Here is a 22,291-nt window from a genome sequence, read left to right as displayed (position 1 = left end):
CATGAGTCTCTTATACACATGCAGTATGACACTATTATACCTGTCTGAATATGTGATACACACAAAAATACAACAACCCATTTAAAAAGATGTAAACTGATTTATTCAGACATCAGGCCATCACATCAACCCTATACAGCTGAACTATCAGAGTATACTGGTATTGGTTAAATATTCATTTATAAATAGACTGTACATCTGGAAAATAAATAATTCACTATTGCGTAGTATAAGTCACTTGGTGTTTAAGGTTTTTGTTCCAGCTGTCTTGCGCTAAGTGCTACAGGTCATGCGGTGTGAGAGGTTACACACTATCTGGTGGTCTTGCAGTAGTCGTACAGTGCAAGCATAAAACATAGGCAGCTCCAGTATCACATCTCTGTCTCTGCCAAATAGCTCTCACCCAGTCCTGATGACATCAGGACCATCTGGGCGCTGGAAGAGTCTGGAAGGGTCAGAGACAATTTGGTAAATGTTTCAAATTAACAATCATAAAGAGGACAGGAAGAGGTTATACCTTTGAACACCTAGTCTTAGTCTACTACAGATTCTTTCTTAAAGGCACGGTTCACCCAAAAATGAAATTTCACTATTTATTCAAACTCATGTTCTTCCAAATCCTTCAGTTTGGTTTTCACAAGCAGGGTCAAATAAATAAATAAATTACTGTTTCGAAACTTTGATGATTCATCACTAGGGGGTGTTGATCATAAAGTGAACTCATGAATCAGTATCTACTATGGTTTCACCAATTTCGGGTCAGTTTCATCATGAATGTTAATAAAATAAAATGTGTCATTGTGTTTGCCCCTCATTTGATATTTGATTTTGAGAATTTGGAAAACAATATTGTACGGTCTATGCTATGTGAATAACAACTGACGTACCACAATAACACTAATATTTATGATTTTATAAACATATTTGCAAAATGTTTGGACCTAGATTACGTTGCCACTATTTTGACCAGCAGCTGATGTCAGCATTTATGGTGTTTTGAATGCTTCATTTTGCGCAGCAATTGGTTCAAAGCTTTGAAAAGTTGTTCAAAGATGTTTTTCATCGCTAAAAGGGAGTTTGGGAACTTATAGCAGAGCACAAATGACAACATGTTTGCTCAAGACAGCGTAAGCTAGCATGAAGGTAAAGCTTATCTTTTACATTATAGCGATGACACTGTAGTGACAATTTTCTCAGACCAACAGTGATCTACAGTGTTTTTGCGTCACGTTTGGTATCAGCTCAGGTCGCTTGGAACCCCAACCGAGGTGGTACGAAAAAAGTATCGGGTACTACGTACTGCACCCAATGGAAACCCTCCCAAAAGTAAGCTGACCCAACCCAAACTAAACCAAACCGTGGGGTACTATGCAATGGAAAAGCGCCAATACAGGTTTGGAATGGGGTGCCACATGTGTCTTGAAATTGAAGCTAAAACATTTTGATCGCTCCCTGGTGGCTGGCTGCAGTAAAGGTCATAAAGCCCAGCCCTCTACAAAGTTAGGGAGGAGCACGTTCAAATAATCAACCTAATTACCTTATAACTATGACCAGCTGTCGACAATCAGCAATCAGGTGTTCACCTGATCGGCATTAACAGAAACCTATATAGACTGGAAATCAACTCACCCTCATTCCTTGATAGTTTCAGCATCCCTCCACCTCCCCTTCTCCGCACGATTGCCTAGTCACCTTACTAACCAGAACAGGGGGGGATTATTCTGGGTTCGGGGCCTAAGGCCGAGCCCGGAACCCTCACCCCGCCAGGAGGCGCTCCGGGCTCAGGCCATTAACGAGCTCGGAGCCCTCTCCTCGGACAGCACGCCAAATACGCATATTAATAACCCTGTTCAGAATTATTTGTAAGTGTGAACTGTGAAGTAAACAAATGGAATGTGAGCCAAACTTAATTAAATGACACTTCAAATACATTTTTCGCAGAAATGGTTTCTGTTATTTTAAGTCTTTTCCTGCCAATGAAGAGTTTTTACGGCAATCCATATTTCCACTATTTTCCACTAGGTGGCACTTTTACCCAACTTATAAAACACTGAAGCATCCACTGATCCAAAAACAGTAAAAACTCTGTGATCATCGCTCTGATCTCTAATAAAAGTCCTTTACAAAAATGTCTCAGCTTTGTGCTCAAAATACGATATTATGAAGAAACCTACCCATATTTGAGAGGTGATAAAAAGAAAAAAAAACTAAGATTGTATGATTTTTTTATAATGAACATTTTTTGGAAGGCATTGAACTTTTGTGAAAATCATAAAAAATTCCGGCACTGGCTGGCAACTTAAAAAAAATGAAAAAAATAAATTGATTTGTGTGTTTAAATTAAATTGAACTGAATAAATGTGAAAATGAGCGAGGCCTTGCGCTGCAAAAAATGAATTGTAGTATTTTTGTCTTGTTTTCAGTACAATTATCTAAAATATTTTCACGATGTATTTTCTCGGTGAGCAAAATGAATCTAGTTTTTAAACATAAAATATCAAATTTAAGTGAATTTGTGCCTTAAACAAGCAAAAAAATCTGCCAATGAGATAAGACTTTTTTTTTTAAAAGTTGACTTTTTTCTTAAACACTTAATTCAAGAAAAATTCAAGAACATTTTTCTTACGCCATTGGCAGATTTATTTGCTTGTTTTAAGCACAAATTAAATTAGCACAAATTTTATATTTTTTTGTCTAAAAAATGCATCTTGATTTAAGAATGTTTAGATATTTGTACTAAAAACAAGACAAAAATACCAAGTAAGAAAGTCATTTTTTGCAGTGTGATACCGTACAGTCTTGATCACTACTGCGCAGACTCTGGCTTCAAATGACGTCATCGGCACAAGAAGTCCGCGGCCATTTTTTAGATATTTTGGCTTAATTTTTTATGGAGACGCGTTGTCCATCTTTTTTACAATCTGTGTTTTGAAACCACATGAGGGATAATGACAGATCATTTCATTTTTGGGGGAACTGTCTCTTTAAATTCTAATCTTACATCTAATAACTTCAGAATATACAGTACAGAGAACAATTCACAACCTGGCCGTTCTATTTCATAAGTACATGATCTCGCCTAAATATTGCATGAGAAATGTGAGTTTCTGTACTTCCCTTGTGCCTCAGCCTCTTAGAAGCAGTTGCTTCAGGACAGTCATCCACACAGAAAAAGAAAAAGGAAGAAAAGCAAGAAATCTAAATGAAACAGTCTTGAAGCACAGAGAGAACAGGCTGAGAGAGAAAGAGAGATAGAGAGAGAGAAAGTGTGAGACTGGGTCAGCCCTTACTGCTGTGAGGAACCCAGGCGGCTTTATCCCTGGGCGTTACGGAGCTACCGCGGGCTTCTCCGTCTTTATCTTCTTCCTCTTCTCCCTCTGAAAGCAGATCGGAGATTTGCTGCTGCAGCTCCGGGCTGATATCGTTCTCAGCTAGAACCAGCACGCGCAAACTGGTGGGGTAATTCTCAACCATGTCTAGGAAGACCTGAACACGGAGACACAAACAAACGCACAGACTTAAACATTTAAGATCTCATGTAAAGAATTCGGAAAACTTGAAGGCCAGAGTTAATAAGTGAAATAAAATGCATTTTTCATTTCATGCGTTAACGCAGACACTTTTACTTAAAGGAATAGTCTACTCATTTTCAATATTAAAATATGTTATTACCTTAACTAAGAATTGTTGATACATCCCTCTATCATCTGTGTGCGTGTACGTAAGCGCTGGAGCGCGCTGCGACGCTTCGATAGCATTTAGCTTAGCCCCATTCATTCAATGGTGACCAAACACATCAACGTTTTTCCTATTTAAGACGAGTAGTTATACGAGCAAGTTTGGTGGTACAAAATAAAACGTAGCGCTTTTCTAAGCGGATTTAAAAGAGGAACTATAATTTTATGGCGTAATAGCACTTTTGTGAGTACTTCGACTCGGCGCAGTAACACCCTCCCTCTCCCATTATGAGAGTGAGAGAGGGGGCGGACTTTTCAGGCGAGTCGAAGTACTCCCAAAAGTGCTATTACGCCATAAAATATAGTTCCTCTTTTAAATCCGCTTAGAAAAGCGCTACGTTTTATTTTGTTTAGGGATGTATCAACAATTCTTAGTTAAGGTAATAACATATTTTAATATTTAAAATGAGTAGACTATTCCTTTAAACTGACTGAACCAAAGTTAATCTGCATTCAAGGTTTATTTTATTTTATTTATTTGAGCAGTAACCATCCTGCACAAAAGGAGGGGGCCAAAGCAAAAGAGCTTATAAGCACCCTCCCCCAAAATTAATAAAATTTCTGATTTTACAATAGTACAAAAAGAAAACATAATACAAAAGCAACAACACAATGATACATCATCAAAAAAAAAAAAAAAAAAAATCATCAGTGTGTGTTTTTTGGGAAATTAACCCAAAGCTATGCTCAACCTACTCCGCTACAGAAACACTAATAGTGCATTCACACCAGCCGCGGTAGAGGAATAAAAAAAAATTTATTCAGTGCAATGTACTTTATTGTATAATTTTGCCCTCTAGTGGAAGGATATGAGGATTAAATAATCTCCCTTTGTCGGTATGTGATTCCCAAGATAACAGGGAAGATTGAAAGCTTTTACGGGAACTGAGGTAATGCTATATGTCTTAAACTTGTGCATAATCCATTATTCGCCGGCAGTGCTGTTTTGTTCTTCAGGTGGTAACTGGAAAAGGTTTAGGATTACTCATCTAGTGTATAATATGCTTATATGATGAACTGTACATGTGCTATGTCCTTTCAAGGACAAAATTAATGTAGCCATTACACAGATTGCATTACATGCATTAAGCATTCCTGCATGAGCCTACCCATAATTCATCGATATAAATCAGATAATGACCAATGATAGTGAATATACTCTCAGAAATTGAGGCACGTCTTTCCATGCTTGGATCACAGTTTAGTGTTTGGAGTGAAAGATTTCAATATGATTTTTGTGTTTATTTAATATAATAGATCTTACATTCTTTGAAAAAAAATCACTGAAGAAAAACTGAACAAAGTCAAGGTTTCTGGGTAAACTGATTGTGCACCAGGCTAAAGAAAGAGTAAAGAGACGTCAAATTTGTTTGAAACAAAGACATAAAATAGCATGATAAAAATGTTTCATACAGCATGAATTGAATGTACCTGTGCTGACTGATTGGTGAGTCCAGTTCCCTCCAAATCCAGAACTTCCAGAGTTCTGCTGGAGGCAACAGCGACAGCCAACATTCCTGCAATCTGATCCCCTGGAAATCATAACCAATGGGATAAATTGAGACAAAGCGGTCAGGGTGCAACTGACATTCTTGTGATTTTAAAAATGCAAACCCAGCATTTCTCTTACAGCAAGATTTGTACGCTTGGGTGACATTTTGATTCACAAGGGAGCAATGGTCAGCAATATATTGTATATATACAGTATAGTTGTGGGTTGCGTATACAGTACTGTGCAAAAATAGGGGGAAAAAAATTCATTTTAAAAGATAATGTTATAGACAGAGATATATTTTTGCTGTGGTCAGTAACTCACAAGTGTTGTCTATCAATACCAGGTGGATTTTTAACAAATGTAAAACGACTTCAGTATAATTTCACTTTGAACATAAGTAGGGTTGTAAGGGTATAAGATTTTCATGGTATGATAACCGTATATGTTAATATCATGGTATACCGCCATATGGGTATACTGTTTTAACCCTACACATAAGTAGCGCATTGTTACTTTTGACCCTGTCAGCTAGGATGAAAGCAAACTATGAAATTAAATCACATTAGAATAATATCAATTTTTAACATAATGCAACAGTATTAGCAGCGGGACAGAAGTAACAAGTGAAGAGTTTCGTTGCAAAACGAGATAAATCCATTTTTTAACATTTTAGTCAAATCATGTTTATTATTATGTTATCATGTTATTATTTTGTTTTATGGTGCTACTTAGCTGTATTCTTTTAAGTTATGAAGGTTTAAATCAAAACAAACCAACTGCAGTTGAATTGATATTAATTGGAATGCACAACCAAAAAACGAGATTTCTGAACAATTAAAAAAACGGTGGTTATCTTGTTTTGCAACGAAACTCTTCAAGTGTTACTTTAGTCCCGACAAGATCTCCTTACATTTACACCCGATTTACTTTTATTTAGAAAAAACTCGGAGAAGTCAAACTTCAGGATGTGTTAGAGCACTAAATGACCTGTAGATTGATCAGTACTGTAACACAGTGGTTCTCAAACTTTTTCAGCGTGCGACCCCCCTTGTGTACGGTGCATTCTTTCGCGGCCCCCCGAAAGAAAATTTGTGACAAAACAGTTCTAAAATGTAATATTTTAATTAAACACAACAAATTAAATTATACCTAGTAGTGCTGTTGGTTAGTTGGCACACACACACATCTTTAAAGAAAAGCATTTACTGAGCACATTACTGATAAAAATTTTATAATGAGAAGCCAAGTTTGATGTTCTCTGTTGAGTAAAATAAAACTGTGTGTGCACTTATGCCATTTGCCTGGAATAAATCTCTGATCAACTTGTCAACAATTTAAATGTATTATGGCCAGGATAGATCTATACCTCAATACTGAGAATTAATGTGTGATTTAAATTGCTTACCTAATGGATTGTAGTCGAGGTTGAGGACCCGTAACTGTGAGCTGTGAGCGACGGCGATGGCCAGTCGAGCCCAACCCTGAGAACTGATGGCTGGGTTGGCACTCAGTGTGAGCTCCTTGAGACCTGTGTAATATTATTGCCCAAATAAACAAACATATTATTCATTATGAAGTACTGCGACCTGATTAGATTGTTCACAATGGAGGAATAGGTTTACTGTATATCCCGCCTTTATTCATTTTATGAATCATAAAACAGCCAAACAATAAAGATAATAGTGCATACAGTTAAATGCCTCTGTGTGTGATACTGTCTTAAAGTCCATATTTTGGTTGATATGGGTGTAATGATATATTATCCATTCCCACTTGGAATTAAAGTAAAATTGGTATCATCTATGAGGATAATGGGTGGCCTATTCCTCTATACAGGGATTTCAAAAGCAGTGCTGTGTGGTGCTGATAAAGGACTCCTTTGCAGACAAAGCACACACAATTACATTTAATATTCATGTCAGCTGATGTATTTTCACATCTTGCTTTGTCCTCATCTTCCTCTGCCTTTTTGTCAGCGTACTTTCTTGTTTCGCCTTTCTTGCAAATGTGTTACTTCTAAACGTATATATTTTGAGACAAATATGGATATGTTTTCTACTGTATACTGATTGCATTGTTTCTGATGTACTATCAAATGTACATGTAAATGTTTATGTTGATTTCTCAACACGTTTCTTTTTTGGATTTGTGAATGTATATCGATGTTTTAAAGAGGCTTCTGTAATAATACCATTATAAACACTATTTACTGAGTAAGTTGCGCTGCTTTACCCGATTTGGCTCCGTCCGGAGGCAGCATACCACAAATGAGCCGTACAGCTTCATCTCCCAGCATGCAGTCCCCCAAATCCAAGGACACCAGTGAGGGGTGAGTGGAAAGAGCTCCATTCAGAGTGACCAGTCCTGTATCCAAAAGTGGACTCCCATGTAAACTATAAGGACATAGAAAAAGTGCACAGAGATGCAGTATTCTATGTTGCTTATTTAATAGTGGGTAGAAATCATTGGCCAATCACATTTGGGGCTGTACCCTTTCAGATTCGCACCTTGAGAGTTAATAATTAAGCAATATCGCTCGAGTAGGAGTGTGATATAGCTCTATATCATCACGGCTGTGATTGCCTCCGGCACGAGGCCTACGGCCTCGTGCCTCTGGCCTAATCACAGCCGTGATGATATAGAGCTATATCACACGACTCCGAGAGTGATATTGCTTTTATACAACAGTTCGACGGCACACGTTTGAAAAAACGAAAACTAGAAAACAACAACGGAGTTATTTTAAAAGCCTCTTTGTTTGAGAACTACTACTTCCGCCACGGATTTGAGGGCAGCCAGAATGACAGGTAAAACTTTCGGCTGCTTTGAAGCTCATAACAACTCAATGGACGGAAAAGCCGTTACTTTATATTACCGTTTCTTGGTCACAAAGTGTAGTTTTAAGATTAGTTCAGTCGAGAATGTATATGTATTATATTTAAATCTGCAGTCGATTAGTAAAGATAGCGCCTGTTTGAACGTTTGCTTAGTGAGATTCGGTACGAATAAGAACCAAAGCATGAGCGGACGTCAGTGTTCACTCGCCCCGCTGACCACCGCCCTCTCTGGGCTACATCTCTGAAAGAGATACCCTGGCTCTCATGTTGGCCTTGTTTGTTTATGATCGTCAAAATGAGATCAAATCAGCAGTATTTGGTGTCATGATCAAACTATTACTTGTTTTTTTATTCATATTTAGTGTCTTTTGTGTTGTTATTATTTTGGCGCGAGGTAAAAGTGAATAAAACTATACTTGTATAACGTTACTATTGCTTTCTCATTTATTCTTAATGCGATACGAGCACTCGATTATTATTATTAAACTTTGTTCTTGTCAGTACTATATAAAACGTTTTTTTATAAGTTTCAGAGAGATGTTTTTGCATGCTGCTTATAAATATACCAGTGGCGATATCTCATAACATGTTTTAATAGTCACGTCGTGATTAAATAAATGATCAATGTCCACATTTAAAAGCTGCGGTGCTTACCTGCAGTTCCACTGTGTTTTTGCGTTCTGATAAGAAATATAGCTCCAGAAAAAAACAAGTGTTTATATTCCTCTTGCCAAGTGTTAATCGTCCACACGATGTGACAAGACATTTCTCCCATTAACTTTAACGTAACATCCAAGAGCGCTGAACTTTGACGGAATAATAACTTCCGATTGGGGATTCACAGACTGATTTATGAGCTAGTAAACTAATGAGACACATGGAGAGTGATTAAAAACAGCGCGTGTGTTTTTCCATTCAGAGATGAGCCTGCTTAGGACCTCCATTCGCTAGGTGGCGGAATAATACGAAAGGTGAAGCGGTTACAGTGCCGTTATCAGCACAATATCGCATAGCTCTTAGCCAATCAGATTCGAGAACCAGAAAGAACTGTTGTATAATACCTCATATTGGTTGATTTCAATGTTAAGTCAATGTGAAGACATGTTGACGCGCGTATGGAGGTCTCATGGCAACGAAAGAGGCATTTAGCGCGATTCCGCCTCGTTTGCGCGAATTGAATGTTGAACTGAAAGAGGAGTCGCAGAAGCCCCTCCCATGACGGGAATTTCCACGTGAATGTCTCAATGACTAGAATTTCACGTACGGCTTTCACGCACAAATAAAGTGAGTACACTTAAAATGTTCAAGCGTCCAACTACACGCGGTAGACCCGAATTTGACGCCTCAAACGCGTCCGGTGTGAACTCACAGTTACAGTTCTCTTTTGAGGGAGCTCGCGCTGCGTCACTGCGGTGACTCTTTGGGGACGCCTCCAGGGGTAAATGTGTCTGAATGTGTATTTCAAATTCAACCAATGGTGAGGCTTAACGACAAAGACACGGTGACGCGGGAGCCAGGAAGTATATTGCTATCTGAAATATTGACAAAGACGGTGTCACAGTATGGCAAGGGAGACGCAGTGCCTCGTTCCCTTCTCAGAGAACAACAGTTACATACATAACGAGAGATGTTTTCATGTGTCAAACACAACTATGCAAAAAACCATTTTGGTATGAATCAACATTGGCATACAGAAGATATAAGCATTTAAAGCGAACAGTTTAGCACGTGTGCTTAAAAAGTCTAGAATTTTTGTGAAATGATCCTACACTACACGGAATAATATGGATTTTTTTCAGAAAATGCAAAAAAATTGATTCAAGTACTTTTAATGACCTGAATCTATGCATGTATATTTTCAAAAACTTCCCAGGTCCTTGAATTTATTTCCCCAGACTCACAAACTTTCAAGGATTTCAAGAACCCGTAGGAACCCTGGTTCCATAGTAGTATTTTTCTCCCACTATGAAAGTTAATGGTGCCCCTGCTTCATACTTAAATACAAATATCTTCCTTTGTGTTCAGCAGAATAAAAAGAAATGTATAGGTTTGGAACAAGTTAAGGGTGAGCAATGATAAAATAGCATTATTTTTTTAGGTGAACAATCCCTTTATGTATAGCCTATAAGCAATTACAATGCTTGTCAGCAAACAACAAGCGAAGACAGCTTGAGAAGAATGAACTTACAATAAGGTCTGTATGGATCTGTTAGCTGTTAATGCATCTGCCAGCTGCTTCGTCCGTCCGATGGTGGACACCACGCCGAGGTTCAGGTTTAACTGCGCGAGAGAGTGAGACTCTGCCACGCCACGACACACGCGGCCAAAGTCTCGATCGGACAGCTGACAGCCGCGTACAGACAGCAGTCTCACACTGTTCTCCTTCAGACTTTCACATATATCCTTGATCTCCGCCGCAGACAGCGCCTCTCCCGTGATCTGTATCGAGCCCGGCAGCATGTCGATGGTGTCAGGTTCGACTAACGGGCCAGTCGGACAGCATTACGCATCCACGAGCACTACTTTTACCATATACCCCAACGTAGTAGATCACATCATTCGAGCACACAACGTCTGTTTAGTACGACAACGACACGATAGCTGAAATAAATAGCTGGTTTGTAATGAAAGCTCAGCTCAGCAGCAGCAGTTGTTGAAGTTGATGCTCAGACGCTCCGTTGTCTCCACGTCACTGACATCATTGGCCATCGACTGTCCCCCTGAGAAAACAGCATCGGTGCGCAATTTCTCCACACACCCGATGCTAAGGCAGCGTTTATGTGCACCAGATACAGGCTTGGGAAAGGTGTGGTGCGATTATCTCGGCGTTTAGTCTGCTAAAAGGCTCGAGGCTTCTCAGTGCTTCAGCCTTTGCAGCATTGAGGCAAATACGATGATGGTGCGTTTGTAGGTGCTGTTACTATGGACACGCACTATCTAACACGCGTATTGAATTGAACTCACCTAATCCACCATCATCACTATAACCCAAACAGCTATCTGGTTTGCAGGAACATCTCTTCTAGGCTTTAGGTAATCCGCTTGACGGATGACGGCGTCGGATTGGCTGTAAGGAAAAAATGGGCGAGCCAGGAGCTGTTGAATATCACATTTTGTGAATGGATTTTGACACTAGTAGATATGTTTGGGGTGGGTTTAATGTTTCCTTTTTATAAAAGCATATATATTACAAAAATGCTATTTAATGTTTCCAATGTTATGCACATTAAAACACACATGTTGCCCCCAAAGATGGGCATGTTATCACACTGGGGTAAGTTGTCACAATAGGAACCTGTCATTAAAGGGATAGTTCACCCCAAAATGAAAATTCTGTCATCATTTACTCACCCTCATGTTGTTACAGTCCTGTAGAAATTTCTTTGTTTTGATAAAAACAGAAGAAGATATTTTGAGAAATGTGAGTGAGCCCCATTCACTTCTATAGTATTCTTTATTCCTACTATGGAAGTCAATTTAACACAGACATGCATGAAACTGCCAGATTTCATATATAAAAAATATAAAATGTGACATACAAAAACATCTAAGCATTCATTTGTCCAGTAGAAATCAAGAAATCTAAAACAAATGTGACAACATGCCTCAACCTAACTCGAGATTGTTTAAACTTATTTGTTTGCATTGTTCATATCTACAAGCACAAATAATACCCATCCATTAGAAGTTGCTGTGGCACAGTGGACTTGTGAATAATGTATTAAAGGCTTGATGTGAATGACAGCTGTCTTTTCTTCAGCAACAGTCTAAGGTTGTGAAGGTGGATTGTATAACCAGTTGTACCCACACAGAGTGTCTGGTTGCATGGCCGTATCTTTGTGACAGAGTTAGTGAGAGGAGGAAATGTGAACCCGGAATAAAACAAACAGGCCAATCAGCTCTAATCTAGTTCAGTTAGGGTGACCATACGTGCCATTCTTCCCGGACGCATCCTGGCCAGGATTTCGGTGCGTCTTCCGGAAGTCATATTTGTTGACAGCATACGCCATTCAGTTAAAAACATAAGACATACAATCGTAGTTTCATTCTTACCTTAAAAGGTAACGGTTGCTTTTCTGTAATAATGACAATAATCCTCTATGATGTATGCAGTCGACAAATACGACTTCTGGAAGACGCACCGAAATCCTGTCCAGGATGCGTCCGGGAGGAGTGGCACGTATGGTCACCCTAGTTCAGTGGCCTTAGCTTAACTCACCTGGGGTGCCTTTCCCAAAAGCATCATTGCTAACTCATTTAACAACTTTGTTGGTTGCAATGCAATTTCCCAATGCCAACCAACCAAGTTGCTAACAGGTTAGCAATGATGCTTTTGGGAAACGCACCCTGATCAGTGCAGTTATCCTAAATGAAAGTTATTTATTCATTATAAATACGCATGTTTGTTTTATTAGTTTATTTTCTCTTTACAAGAACATTTTAAATAGGCAGATCACATGTAAAAGACAACATAATAAGCCTTACCCCAACCATAGCTTTGAATAGACCTAGACTGCACCACAATTGCTGGATAAAAATGCATTAAGAAAAAGACCTCATGCACCATTAAGACCTTTCCCATTTTTTTTTTTTAAATAAAACATCATATCATTTCTGTATGGGTATCATTGTGCCTTTCAATCAACACAAAGACTTTTATACATAGTCTTTATAAACACCTCTTATGCAACAAGATCTAAAACAGAACAAAATAGTTTGTGGTGACATTTGTCTCCTCTTCTGTGTAACTGAAACATTTTGTAGGGACTTTCAACTGGAATGGCCAAATAAAGGCTTAGGGGCTCTGTTTAATTAAATGTACCTTCACCGAGCACAAATATCCAGCTGCATTTAACGTCCTCTAAAACAATAGGAATCTTTAAGTCATTAGTATCCTCATCTTAAAAGAAAGTGTATTTTTTTGTGTTGATAAGATGAACGGTTAGGCCATACATAACCTGAATAAATGTTCAACTATTATTAGACCTTCACAACTGTAACTCTTAGCAACAAAAATGATGAAAGACAAGTGTAAAGTGATTTGGATGGCATGCCAAAAGTGCCATCTCATAATAATATGACTCCAACATAAGTGATGTCATCTTGAGCTAAGAGGATCCCTTAAGATCAGTTTGACAGTATCAGGATATCTACATGAGATTTATACTGAGCTGAAGCTCTATAGAAACTGCCCTGATTATAAATATACACATCAGACTCGCACTGGCCCAGAAGCCAAATATATAATCATTGTGTCTGTACAATTGCAGCTATCGACTTGATGGTGGCATTCACAACGGTGTTCGCAACAATGGGAACATCTCTGGCAACCCTCTGAATGGGAGGAATGTTGGGCCCTTCCAAGGTATCCAGAATACCTACATACAGAAAAGAGAACAATCATTGTTGTTACCATGCAAGGACAAAATGTCAAAACAATCAATAACACTGCAAAATGCAAAAAGGCACTGCAAAGACACATGTACCTCTAAATGCATGCAGCAACTCTAAATAAGAAAAGAAATACATTTGGGGTGTCTGGACCAATACTGAAAAGTTGTACTTGGTGAGCTGGGTGATATGACTGTATATACAGTGCAATAGTAGAAATTTGTCAACCAGCAGAAATGTTTCTCTATACTACGGTAAATATATTACATGCATGGCTATGATTGGCTGTCAGACAGTTAAGATTAACTAGAAGAGGAACTAGTGTGTGATTTGGTATCCAACATCAACTAAAGCATATCAGTGATTTTATAGTCATCTTATAATATTATTATTAATCTATATGCATGGCCATTAAGTTCCTGTAAAAGTTAAAGAATAATCTAATAATTAAATTAAATGAGTCACTGTTATCCTGATTTAAATCTGATATATATATAAATCTGCACGTTTAATGCAGCATGTTTCAGATACATTTTTATACTGGCCTCGTTTTAAAGCTGATGCTCTGAATATAGAGAGGACTGAACACAAGTGTTTAACTGTCTCTAAAATTAGATCAAAGTAGGAAACTCATTTATTAAAGGTCACAATAAAGCCTGGGAGATATTATTCATCTACCTGTCATATTATATTTTTGCTCTAAGAATTAGCACACTTAAATAAATAATTGGAGAAAAAGTTAAGTTATTTATATTTGTCTAACAGAGATACAGACATAGTAGCCTTGGGTAAGTAGTTCAAATTTCCAGAGATGCATTTCATAACCCTACTGTTACGTCTCTGCTCGGTTAACAGCACTTTATGTAAAGCTGCACAATTATGACAAAAATCATAATTGTCGATTATTCACCTTGATATTGTAATTCTTATTGACGATTAAAAGGTTTTATAACTTTCTGTTAAGCAGCTGCATGGTCAATTCATGGACAAGAATCAAAAACTAAATATACATTGTAAATCATAAAATAATTATGGGAGTTATGGTGAAACAAACCAATCGCCTCAATTACAGCTGTCCATTTGTGCTCATTTCTGTGCGTTTTGTCTTTATTGTAGTCTTGATTAGTTTTTCAATTAATTGTGCAGCCCTACTTTATGTGTATTGATATTGATTAAATATTACTCCTCCTTATGTTTATTTAGTGAGAAACACTGTGGAAACCATGAGGTTTAACTGGATTATGTACTGTTTTTGCCAAAGTCTTAGGCCACCAGCAGCTTTATTGTTTTGGCAAAGTTTTTTGATCATTCATATTTATTTTTCGGGTCACTTTATTAAAGGGGGTGTTTCACAAGACTTTTTTAAGATGTCAAAAAAATCTTTGGTGTCCCCAATATGTACATATGTCAAGTTTTAGCCCAAAATCACATATAGATAATCTATATAACATGTTAAAATGTGCCATTTTTGTGTGTGTCCTTTAAAATGCAATTGAGCTGATCTCTGCACTAAATGGCAGTGCCGTGGTTGGATAAAGCCGATTAAGGAGCTGTATTATTCCTCTCTGACATCACAAGGGGAGCTAAATTTCAATATTATTTATTTTTTTCACATGCTTGCAGAGAATGATTTACCAAAACTAAGGCTATGTCCACACGAAGCCGGTGCATTCCCTATCCGATCATTTTTTTTCCTTGCTCTAAAAATAATCCGTAAACACGAAACCACTGAAACCGACCGAAAGCGGTGTAGTATATATGCCGGACCAGTATGGGGCGCTGTAATTCTGCCACAGATATACACTATACACGGAGAAGAAGACTTTGAGCATGCGCATAACCAACGTATGGTGTTGTCCATTATCGCTTGTTGGTCACCACAATTGCATAGAAGCAATAGATTTTGCTGTAATAAAGCTAGTAGGCTTTAGTAGCTTCTGTAGCATGAACACAATCATGTAGTCCACCGTTATTGTTGTTGCTGTTACGTGTGACGCTTCCGACACGTGATGTGATGACGTTTTCGCTTCACAAAATATACGGATTGGCTGTACAGACGAAACCGCAATGGTGTCGTTTTCAGATTTATCCACTTTAGGACCCGGTTTCAAAAAATAGCGGATTCAGTCTCCCAAAACGCCGGATCCGTGTGGATGAAACGCCAATATGATAACAAATTTCTACGTATACAGTGATACGCGTCTCCGTGTGGACAGCCCGTAGGTTACTGGGTTGATCTTTTCACATTTTCTAGGTTGATAGAAGCACTGGGGACTAGGCTTGCCGCAATAGTCGGTGAAACGGTGATTACCGGTGCTTCAGCCTCTCACCGGTTAGATCACTTGCCCACCGCGACACCGTCTTTCACTGTCGTTTTGATATTTTCGTGTCTGCTGCCTGACTTCAGCGGAGCTGAACGCGCGTCACATCACAGAGCAGCAGGTGTCAGGTTTCATTTATTTCTGTCAGTGTGCGAGGCAAGCTGACCGACCAGACGATGGCAGAAGCCGCGTGCTTACTCGTTTTTGTTATAATATACATATATGATGTTTAATATAAGCAAAATTGTTTTGTTGTTGTGTTTTTCATCAAGAAAAATAATAAACCCAACATTCAAGCAGCGCTTTATGAAGAAGTAGCTGGTTGCTCTGCTTGGGACTGGCAGGTTCTGTGAGAATTACCTGCGCACATTGACTCAAGCACTTAATTAAATCAGCTGTTGCAGTCGCATTGCACGCAAATTCATACGCGATTTAACCCATATGAATCATGAAAATCTGACTTAAAGGGGACATATCATGACGTATATCTTAAAGGGGACATATCATGAAAATCTGACTTTTTCGAAGTGCTATATTGGAGTTCCCAGTAGGGTTGCCGTGGTGACAGAATTTTCCCACCGGTTAATCGGCGCGTCACAAACCCGGTGATCCCGGTATCAGATGATTTCTACTTTACACTTGGAACAAATTAGATACCATTCAAAGGGATAAAATAAGCTGTTGCCAACTCTGGTACACTTTTATATCTGTTATTTGGATAGAAACCCTATGGACTAATACATCATTTTGTTAATGGTTTATCAAGACTATAGTGTAAGCAGGTCTGGTATAGTTTTTTTTTGTACTTGTACAAATAATCTATATGACTGTAAATCCATCTTTAAAAGTTGTGTCTTCTAATAAAACTTCTCTGACAAAAATAGAAATAAAATTGTATTTTTTTAAACAAAATGGCTTCTTCAGGTAAAAGTCAGTATTTAGTTTTGACCTCCCTTGGCAATAAACACATCTTGAACTGGAAAATCTGAAATCCTGGGGCTGGCTGCACTAGTTGGACGTACACCCAGTCGAAAGACAAGTCTGACTAGTCGTAAAATGTGCAAAATAGCTGTGCCTAGTCGTAGTTTTAGATGGTGCAACAGGTCTATCTATTTATTACAATGCTGTACAAAGTTAAGCTCAACGTCCAGCTAATGCAACCAGCACCTGAGTTATTAGATTCGAGTTTCATTTGAAAGTGACAAGCTAGTCAAGTATGCAGAGCCTACTTGAAATGTGACCTCTGCATTTAACCCATCCCAGTGAGTAGTGAACACACACACCTACACGGAGCAGTGGGTAACAATCTAAGTGCCCAGGGAGCAATTAGGATAAGGCGCCTTGCTCAAGCTCGACTCTTTAACCACTAGGCTACAATTGTCCCTTATTTCATTTAGGTTTAATGACCCTGCAGGTTCCTGCTATTGTTTAAGTGTAAGAGGTGATCACACTAAATACTTCACACTTTGGCTTTTCATTTTATTCTGTATATTTAATAATGCATACAAATTTCTTTATTTTCTGGTTGCATTTGACAAAGAAACTGAGAAATAATTAAATATTGTCATTAACCCATTGCAACAAATAACAAATCTAATGGCATAAGACTTTGGCAAAGTACTGTATATTTGTGGCAATAAGCTAGGATTGGCTTGATACCAAAATGAACAACCCAGTAACTTAGTTTTGGTAAACCATACTCTGCAAGCACATAAAAAATTAGGTAATTGAAATTTGGCTCTCCTCATGATGTCATTGACCTACAAAGTGTCAATTTTAACATGTTATATTAAATTATCTAAATGGTATTTTGAACTAAAACTTCACATGTGTACTCTGGGGACACCAAAGATTTATTTGACATCTTAAAAAAGTCTTGTGACATGTCCCCTTTAAATCAGACGGATGATGCACTCCCCTGCCCTGTCGATCTCAGAACTCTGTACAAGTGAAAGACCTTTTCCGTCACATATGTGAGCAAAGTAATGCCATATTTTACTTCTACAGCCTTCCTTGTTTGTTAGTTGTGACCGTGTAGTGTGATCCACCTACTCTCACATGTTACTCTCACTATATGCTGCCAAGCTCACTGCTTTCACATCACTTTGGTAGCGCACTGCCGCCTAGCGTTGCACTAAGGAATGACAGTATTTTCAATACGAAAACGAGCAAAATCACAGTATAGTACCTTTTGAAATATTAAAAATATTGATTTTCCAGAATGGGTTTACCGTGCACTCCTAAAATAAGCACAAATCAATTGCTGTCTTACCTTCTACCATTTTATGGTAAGCAAAGTGCAGGTAAAGCAGAAAGAGCATGTGCAGAGCAGCCAGAGTGCCACACAAGATGAGTCGAGGAGTCTGACCAACAGTTCGGGAGATCAGCACAGCCACCTGAGAAAAAGACACATCACGATGCCATTAGACTCAACAGAATAAAAGAAAATCATTTATATCATGTATATTAGTGTTGGGCGATATGCCCTATTTTCAGATCGTCCTATCGTCTGTGAGATCGGCGATACACGATATTATCGGGGGGGGGGCTTGGCAGTAGTTTACAATTTTTTTTATTTGTTAATTTTTACTCATTATAACAACTCACTTGATGGGTGGACAAAAAAAACAAGACCGTAACACCGTCATGACCGCAACCTTCTTAAAACTGATGCCATTAAAGCGAGTGCGTCATTAAAACCCTATCATGATTACTTAATAACTGTAAAAACATGCATCTGCGCATGCACACACACGTGAATACAAACTATTCAATGCATTTATTTAGTGCTGTTGCAGAAGACTACACGTGTCAAGCAGTGGTGCTCTCATGAGGTGCCTTTTTAAACGCATCGGTCCAGCGGAACGCGATCATATTTTAAACACAATCATATATTAAACACGAGGGACGTGTTGCTACAACTCCTTGAAATGCATATCATAAACAGGATTAATACCTAGTGATCTGACTTCGGACAGAGCGCAGCTTTCTGCACGTACGCGAGAGTGAGAGAGGCGCTAATATGCAGCGGGCCATATTTTAAACAAAAAGTAAAGTTTGCATCAGCTTGCATGAAACGCATTAAACTGAACAAATAAGGATTACTACTTTAGTTTATGTTTAGACTGCGGACAGACGCGAGAGCGCGTGCACGTGAGACAGAGAGAAGCACAGCTGCTCATGACGCGGCACGCTGGATTTAGTGGTAGAAGGAGACCAAGACGCGCGCATTAAGTGCATGTACGTGCAAGAAGGAATTCTCTCTTTACAAGCTCTCTGCGTAAAGTGAAGCCCACAAACCCTCATGTGAGGAAAAGCATGCATTGTCTGTGTTAATATAAAATTATGATGATAATAATAATAACCATTCGCCAACTATCGTCATTACTATCGCCATGAAAGCCTGCCATTGGCGATATGTCTGAAGATCGTCGATACACGATACTATCGTCTATCGGCACAACCCTAATGTATATTTTCATTTGTTTAACAACTTCAGTAAATATTACAGGTATAATCTTGGCCCTCGTTCATTTTATATTTACCATCCGGAGAGTAGAGAGCCCACCAATAGCCAGCCAGAGAAGGTAGAACAGCGAGTGGAAGTGGATGTTGTAAGTGACAAATAGGACCACACAGTGGCCAAAGAGACCATAACCCTAAAAAACATAATAAAATGAGACACTCATCATCATGCATGAATGTTAAGATGTTTTCACAAAGTTTCACTTATAATCTCCATTCAGGTTACTTACCAGCAAAGATAACATCTGCAGCATAGTAATCTGAGCATTGCACAGGTAAGCAACGAAGTAGATAAAAGAAGAAACGCCCAACCAGTATCCAAAACAGGTTCCAATGGCAGTGCCCATCAGTGTGCCCTCTCTCTGTTTCAACAAACCCAGTCATGAACAAGCTTTGATGAGCAGAAGTATTATTCATGTTCACTAATAAGAAACGTTCTTGTTGATTTTGCTTACGATGACAGTGTCTGACGTCTTCATGCCATGGAGCAGAATGGCCACCAGTGTGAACACAAGCATCATTGGTCCATACAGTTCTCCAGCAACTTTCTGAGTTTAGAAAATAAAAGCGCTTAAAGATGCTAAATGAGCTTGTAACGTCTTCCCTTTCAATATAACATTCAAGTACCCTCAAAGCATGAGTTGCATGATATTGAACTTTTACAAGTAGAGCAAAACAAAATATCAAACCAAGTGTCAATTGCGCGACCACTCTTCTTCCTTCATAAAAAGTCTTTGCTTATTTTTTTAGCACAATACTAATGGCCTAATCAGATTCAATGGATTATGCCAAGCCAGGGGTGGGCAACTCCTTGTACTGAGGGCCACAGCCCTGCAGAGTTTAGCTCCAACCCCAATCAAACACAGCTGAAAAATCTAATTGAAGTCTTCAGGACTGTTTGGAAATGACATTCTGGTGTGTTCGATTAAGGTTGAAGCTAAACTCTCCAGGACTGTGGCCCTCGATGCCCATCCCTGTGCTAAGCTATGCTAAATGTGGTACCACAAGACCCGGAGATCAGCTGAATGGATTCCAAAACTATAAAAATCAAATGTTTAACTCTAGGGGAGCTGGAAAATGAGCATATTTTCAAAAAAGTGGAGTGTCCCTTTAACATTTGTATCCGAGAGTTTGGCCTCCATACAACTCATAACTAAATAAAAAAGGCTGTGTGGTAGTTAGGAGGCAATTTAATGGAAATTCATATGGAAATGCAAGACACTTTACACATTGAAAAAATATGAATCTTGGAACTAACCTATGCTAGCTAGGATTGACAATCTTACCTGTGGAAAGTTGATCATTCGGACTGGGATCAAAGATTCAATTAACCTGTAAATTAACCAAGTGTTAAAAGTTAAAATTGATATTATAATTGATTTTACATTTCATTAAAACACTGCTAAAAGATCTGACATGCACCTCACCTGTTTCTGACTTGAATAGGCTCCACATCAAAGTATGGCCGCAGGATGTCAATATTGGCATAGAGGTTAAAGGCTTTCGAGGCCTGGCGCTTTCCAGCTTGCCATACCTGTGTGCATATCAAACAAATATGTCACTCGTTGTACAAAGATGATCTAGACACATATTTTAGTTTTTCATAACATTTTATTTCCATTTTTCACCACCTCCTTGACCCATAAAATAAAAACAATTTTTTTGTAATGAAATTCTTCCACTGAAAATTAGGAATTTCAGTCCTTGTGATATGACCTTTTAATCCAGGGGTGGGCATTAAAACCAGGAGTGCACTGTTTTGAGAAAACACCCTCCCTTAATCTCACCTCATCAGCAACCTGTCTGCCCAACTGTCCCTTTATGCCTTTCATGCCGAGGAAATCTGCATCTTCACCGTTGTCCTCCTCTGTAGCTTCTGCCTCAGCTGACACCTCTTCCTCCTCCTTCAGACGCTGATGAATCTCCCCCATATCCTCAAAGCTGGAACCAGAGGTGTCGTCCATGTTCTCCATGTCTATCACTGCTGAACCACTGCCCTGGGGTTAAATAAGTTCAAACAGTACGTGGTTAAATCGAGGAAGGGTTAAATAATCACAGTACATGGTATTTTGAAACAGGTTGAAATAACACGTGAATACGACAGTAACTTACATAACTATGGTCGTATATTAAGTATCATTCAGTATTATGGTGTTGTTGTTAATAGGCAACTGTTGCAGAATTAGATTAGGCCATGTAAATTTCTGGTCATTAAACAGAACAGCATGTGTAATGCAGATGTTATGCACATGTTTATGAAGTAAGGACAAGTTGAGGTAAATTACCTGGATAATGTTGTCATCGAATCCACCCCACGGTTCCGTATTCGTGTTTTTACTTCCTTGCGAGCTCGCCATCTTTTAGCGTTTACGGGAACAAAACTAACGTAGAAACGTAGGCTGTTAGACGACCGATTAAACGTTACTACCTAAACCTGTTTAGTTCTGCTCATTGTACTTTTATGTTAAATACTGGATTTTTCTGCGATTGTTTTGCCAGCTGTACTACGCTGACACAGAATGTGACGTGCGATAAATTATGTGACGCAACTTCCGCTGAACTTCCGTGTTTCTGAAAAGCCGTTCTTTATTAAAAAGGGAAACGCATTTTTATTAAAACAGATAAGCAACAGCATAGTTCATAATTATGAGTCTAATAAATATATATGCGTTACAACACAATAAACATTGTTATTTTTAAATGCCAACAATGAGCAAAGCTACACATTAAAATAAAAGTCATGTGACGGTTCAAAAAACATTAAAAAAAAAGAAATAATAAACATTCACTTATTTTGTAAAATACTATTAAAAAGCAGATGTTTTATAATAGTTAGGCTACTAATATTATTATAATGTTATATAAATGTTAAAGAACATCAACAAGGCACACATAAAATGAATACAAATACTAATTTCTCTCTCTCTAATTATTTAAACACATTCCCTCTTCGTTTGCTAGTGGTGTTCTGTTTTTCTTTGTTGG

At 38.4% G+C, this 22,291-nt stretch overlaps 2 protein-coding genes across 3 annotated transcripts; both read right to left on the bottom strand.

Moving 5' to 3' along the window:
• Positions 1 to 80: 80 nt before the first annotated feature.
• On the bottom strand, positions 81 to 11,164 carry lrrc73 (leucine rich repeat containing 73). 2 transcript variants are annotated; one of them, XM_055170336.2, is made up of 6 exons: positions 10,258 to 11,164; positions 7,465 to 7,625; positions 6,638 to 6,760; positions 5,169 to 5,269; positions 3,291 to 3,486; positions 81 to 3,146 (listed from the first exon to the last, which is right to left on the bottom strand). In XM_055170336.2, exons 1-6 carry the CDS (start codon positions 10,527 to 10,529, stop codon positions 3,055 to 3,057), a joined length of 945 nt encoding a protein of 314 aa, XP_055026311.2. In that variant the 5' UTR covers positions 10,530 to 11,164; the 3' UTR covers positions 81 to 3,054. The 2 variants fall into 2 exon arrangements, with proteins under 2 accessions (XP_055026311.2, XP_055026312.2); XM_055170337.2 differs by having other exon boundaries at positions 81 to 445; positions 10,258 to 11,161.
• Positions 11,165 to 12,471: 1,307 nt separating this feature from the next.
• On the bottom strand, positions 12,472 to 21,856 carry yipf3 (Yip1 domain family, member 3). The gene is made up of 9 exons (XM_055170335.2): positions 21,592 to 21,856; positions 21,094 to 21,303; positions 20,734 to 20,840; positions 20,593 to 20,638; positions 19,762 to 19,854; positions 19,537 to 19,668; positions 19,327 to 19,440; positions 18,054 to 18,177; positions 12,472 to 13,447 (listed from the first exon to the last, which is right to left on the bottom strand). Exons 1-9 carry the CDS (start codon positions 21,661 to 21,663, stop codon positions 13,317 to 13,319), a joined length of 1,029 nt encoding a protein of 342 aa, XP_055026310.1. The 5' UTR covers positions 21,664 to 21,856; the 3' UTR covers positions 12,472 to 13,316.
• Between the last annotated feature and the right edge of the window lie 435 nt (positions 21,857 to 22,291).

The sequence above is a fragment of the Misgurnus anguillicaudatus genome, chromosome 11, assembly GCF_027580225.2.
Source record: "Misgurnus anguillicaudatus chromosome 11, ASM2758022v2, whole genome shotgun sequence".
Taxonomy (NCBI): Eukaryota; Metazoa; Chordata; class Actinopteri; order Cypriniformes; family Cobitidae; genus Misgurnus; species Misgurnus anguillicaudatus.
The sequence above is the reverse complement of the archived record's forward strand: the minus strand, read 5'-3'. Positions and strand labels throughout refer to the sequence as shown.

What these genes read in the sequence shown, in the direction of transcription:
- yipf3 (XM_055170335.2), bottom strand. Translation starts at nt 21,663, where the DNA reads ATGGCGAGCTCGCAAGGAAGTAAAAACACGAATACGGAACCGTGGGGT. An exon ending in GCAGACAGGTTGCTGATGAG is followed by an intron (nt 20,841 to 21,093) that starts GTGAGATTAAGG and finishes ATATGCACACAG; the next exon opens with GTATGGCAAGCTGGAAAGCG. An exon ending in GGCTCTCTACTCTCCGGATG is followed by an intron (nt 18,178 to 19,326) that starts GTAAATATAAAA and finishes TCTTTTTCTCAG; the next exon opens with GTGGCTGTGCTGATCTCCCG.
- lrrc73 (XM_055170336.2), bottom strand. Translation starts at nt 10,529, where the DNA reads ATGCTGCCGGGCTCGATACAGATCACGGGAGAGGCGCTGTCTGCGGCG. An exon ending in TCACCAATCAGTCAGCACAG is followed by an intron (nt 3,487 to 5,168) that starts GTACATTCAATT and finishes CTCCGTGTTCAG; the next exon opens with GTCTTCCTAGACATGGTTGA. An exon ending in CGCCTGGGTTCCTCACAGCA is followed by an intron (nt 3,147 to 3,290) that starts GTAAGGGCTGAC and finishes ACTGTCCTGAAG; the next exon opens with CAACTGCTTCTAAGAGGCTG.